The 4323-nt window shown below is 56.3% G+C and overlaps 1 protein-coding gene across 1 annotated transcript; it reads left to right on the top strand.

Moving 5' to 3' along the window:
• The first annotated feature begins 908 nt into the window (after positions 1–908).
• On the top strand, positions 909–4085 carry LOC125544395 (glucan endo-1,3-beta-glucosidase 14-like). Its single transcript, XM_048708074.1, has 3 exons — positions 909–1444; positions 2570–3603; positions 3695–4085. Exons 1-3 carry the CDS (start codon positions 1351–1353, stop codon positions 3749–3751), a joined length of 1185 nt encoding a protein of 394 aa, XP_048564031.1. The 5' UTR covers positions 909–1350; the 3' UTR covers positions 3752–4085.
• The last annotated feature ends 238 nt before the right edge of the window (positions 4086–4323 follow it).

The raw sequence follows: 4323 nt of genomic DNA, 5'->3' as shown, positions 1-4323 counted from the left end.
TGGCCGCGGTTCTCCGCTCCTCGATCCGCCATGGGAGTGGGCTGACTCACGCGTGGCGGAGATGCAGCGACCTGAGCGAAGGATCTGTGGTCTCCTCCCGCCTTCCCCTCCCACCAGCCGAACGACGGGGAAACCCTAGGCGTCGAAACCCTAGGCGCCTCCCAGAAGTGGTGGAGGAGGAGATCGAGATCTGGAATTGAGCGGGTCGGTGGGGATCTTATCTCCTCCGCCACCCTAGTCGCAGCCCGCATGACCTGTAGCCGGCGGCCCCACCTGGCACGGGCTTGCCCCACCCTCTGGCCCCGCCATGGCGCGCGTGTCGGGTGCGGGTCCGAGGACCCCCGGGTCGGACGTCTGCTGCGGTACACGGGACGAGCCCAGTGGTACACGGACGTGCCCACAACCACCGACTCCGGCGCATCGGCGACCACGCGCGTCGTCGGCACCGCTGATCGGCGGCCATGGTCGGCGTGGGGAGAGAGAGAGAGGATAGGGACGTCAGAAAAGCCATCCTTTGCTCGAACCTCTACCGATCATCCCGAACATGATTTGGGATGCGGCCGCGCGTTGGTCGCACCCACGATCCAACGGATAGAAACGGACATGGACGAAGTCATTGCCGTCTCAAACGGACGAAATCTGACTAAATCGGACGTCCGTTTGGGTCGTGCAGTGGAGTTGGCCTGAATGAAGGATGCTCACTTGCTCGCACACGTTCCTGGCGCAGCCCATGCTTTCACTTCACCAGAGCCCAACAACCATGCATTGGCACTGCAAGCAGCAGCACAACGCAAATAAGCGCACGGGGTCGTTGAAAAGCTTGGGACAGACAGTACGTGAGGTCCAGCTCGGCTTCCACCGTGCCTCCCACCGGCAGCATAACACCGTGCTCCTGCAGCCGCGACCTGAAAGAGACGGAAGACCGGTCAGAGATCCGCAGCCGACGAGGCGGAGGTAGCACACTGTCATATCCCTCTTGCCTCCCACCGTCTTCCTCCGTGCTTCCCACCGGCACCGGCACGCACAAGTCAAGCCACACCACCACCTGCTAGCTTCTCAACACTGCAGCAGAGCAGCCTGAGCCTAGCCTCCCTTCCGCTGCTTAAATACTAGGCCATTCGTGAACCCTACGCCAGTCCATTCGCGCGCGTGATCCAAGAAGAACACAAGCCAACGGGCAGTCGGGCACAAGCACAGATACGGCGGCCGGTGGAGCATAAGGTCAACACACCTGGCCGAGGAGGCCTTGCTAGCTTTTGCTCTCCCCCTAGCTTCTTCTACCCGCTTGGCTCTTCTCCCTGGACTGGTCAGGGGCCCGGTACGCCGTACTCGCGCGGCCGGATCGGAAGGATGGCGGCGGCATCAGCTCGGGCGCCGTCGAGAGCAGCTTCCTCCGTTGGTACGGCCGCCGGAGTACTCCTGGCCCTCGCCGTCCTCCTCACAGGTGAGTTCCATCCGTCTGCGTGCGCTGCGAACCCCAGTATAACCCGGGCTCTAGAGATCTCGTACGTACGCGCGCGTCGTCACAATGGTCGTCCATTCCCTGCTTCTGTGCTTATCGTCGGCCATCTTCTGTGTCGATTGCTCCTATATTTATTTTCCCTGTGCATGCAAAGAGCATTTTACTATTACAAGGGCAAAAAACGGGCTGTCGTTTTGCAAGTCGTTAGTACCAACAGTACTTCTGATAAGTGGTCGCATTTGCTGGAGTTGCCATTGATTATCTGGTAAGTGCATCTGCTGAGATTAAGCATATCTAGGTGTTGGTGGTTTTGGCTACAACACAGCCAAGGCGACATGGCGCCCCTATCTTGGCGTTCCATGCCGCAAGTAATGCACCGCCCACTGTGGCTGCGGCGACAAAAACTGTGAACTTTAAATGATACGCTGAGATTTGTTATTCGACGAAAAACAAAACGTATCAGCTTTCACTCACTCTTTACAAGCATGCTGTAGGAGTATGATATATTACCCCGCGTTGGCATTTCCATTGTTTTCTCTCCCAATTTCGCGCATCTGACGATCTGGCCCTGAGCTGTGCTTGCTTTCTCCACAAAGTTTCTCCGCAAAGGCTGCCTTTTATCATTTTCTTATTATTCCGCAGTCTGCAGCTAATTAAATTTAATATGCTCGCAACTTGGGCGATAGTTGAAAGTAAAGGGTTCGCCACTTCTCCAGTAATGCACGTGGAATTTTGGAATAATTGGATTTTAATATGGTGGTATTGTATTAGTTTTTGGTAGGGCTCAACCACACCACTTGACCATGTGGTCCAGTGAAATCTTGCTTCTCTTCCATTGGATCACGCACCCCCTCGATCTCCATCTGAATGTAACTGTACGCTTGTACTATTATATTACCTATAGATTGCTTTTCTTTTGTTCCGATCGCCTTGCACTGATGGCATACAGTATGAGTTGGTAACTGACACACTGATAAATCGCTATGTTTTTATGACAATTATGAAAAATTATGGAGAAAATGAACCAAATGAATGGATTTCACATTCGCAGCGATAGTACCGATCGCCGTGTATGTAGAAATGACCGAACAACAATTAATTTTGCAGAGCAGGTGATTGTGGCGGATTCCCTGTCCATCGGCGTCAACTACGGGCAGATCGCCGACAACCTCCCTGCGCCGGGGCGGGTGTCGACGCTGCTCCGGTCGATCAAGATCAGCAAGGTGAAGCTCTACGACGCCGACCCGCACGTCCTGCGCGCCTTCCTCGGCACGGGCGTGGAGTTCGTGATCGGCATCGGCAACGAGCACGTCCCGGCGATGGTGAGCTCCACGGCGGCGCAGGCGTGGCTCCAGCAGCACGTGGTGCCGCACCTCCGCGCCGGCGCGCGCATCACCTGCATCACCGTCGGCAACGAGGCGTTCAAGGGCAACGACACCGCCCTGCAGGCCAGCCTCCTGCCCGCCATGCACTCGGTGCACCAGGCGCTCGGGACGCTCGGCCTGCAGGGCCGCGTGAACGTGACCACCGCGCACTCGCTGGACATCATGGGCGTCTCCTACCCGCCCTCCGCCGGCGCGTTCGCCCCGGGCGCCGTGGCGCACCTGCAGCCGTTCCTCAAGTTCCTGTCGGCGACGAGGGCCCCGTTCCTCATCAACTGCTACCCGTTCTTCGCCTACAAGGACGACCCGGCGCGCGTGCCGCTGGACTACGTGCTCTTCCAGCCCAATGCCGGCGTCACGGACCCCAGCACGGGGCTCAACTACGACAACATGCTGTACGCGCAGGTGGACGCCGTCTACTCGGCCATCAAGGCGCTGGGGCACACGGACGTGGACGTCAAGGTCTCCGAGACCGGGTGGCCGTCCCGGGGCGACCCCGACGAGGTGGGCGCCACGCCGCAGCACGCCGGGACCTACATCGGGAACCTGCTGAGGAGGATAGAGATGAAGCAGGGCACGCCGCTGCGGCCGGCGGTGCCCATCGACGTCTACGTCTTCGCGCTCTTCAACGAGAACCTCAAGCCCGGCCCGGCGTCGGAGCGTAACTACGGGCTCTTCTACCCCGACGGCACGCCGGTCTACAACGTCGGCCTGCGCGGATACCTCCCGCCCATGGCGGACTCACAAGGAGCGCGGCAGGTACGGTTTCTTGATTGGCTTGCTCGATCAGCGCATGCATATGCATTTACATAGACCGTGACAAGCCAGCACCTGGGTTGTGTTTACGCAGGCGGTTCATGTGATTCTACTCATCGCCATGGCGACGGTCGCTTTTGCCTTGTCCTGACAGTATCCATCAACTACTGAGTTTCTGACGGTGAAGGGTGAAGGGTGTCATGGCTGTGATTGAACAGAGCTGAGCCAGAGTGCATCCACTCCTTGAAAGAAGACAGAATGACCCCCTCTCTTTTTGAGGTGTACTCCTTCCGTTCCACAATACATGCCTTCCATTTATCAAAATATAGATATATCTAGACATGCTTTAATATATAGGTATTTTTATTTTTGAACAAATGAAAGTCAAGTATTTTGGAACGGAGGAAATAGAACTGATGTATTTTGGGCAATGCCATTCATTGCCATCCGGATGTGCTCTAGCACTAACCGAAGCTTGGACGTCATTTGTCTCCTTCATTTATTAAGAAAAATGTGACATGTTTTTGTCCTGCGAATGGAGAAACAATAGTGCAGACATGCTTTTCTTCAAACTAAAGATTTGTCTCCTCCATTAGTTAAGAAAAATGTGTCAAGGTTTTAACGAAAAGGAACAACAACAAAACAAGAGAGAAGTCCATATTACAACCGCCCTTCCCTTCCCCTCCCTCGTCGCGCCGCCGCCTGAGGCGCCGCCGGCGAAGC

The sequence above is a fragment of the Triticum urartu genome, chromosome 3, assembly GCF_003073215.2.
Source record: "Triticum urartu cultivar G1812 chromosome 3, Tu2.1, whole genome shotgun sequence".
Lineage (NCBI taxonomy): Eukaryota > Viridiplantae > Streptophyta > Magnoliopsida > Poales > Poaceae > Triticum > Triticum urartu.
The sequence above is the reverse complement of the archived record's forward strand: the minus strand, read 5'-3'. Positions and strand labels throughout refer to the sequence as shown.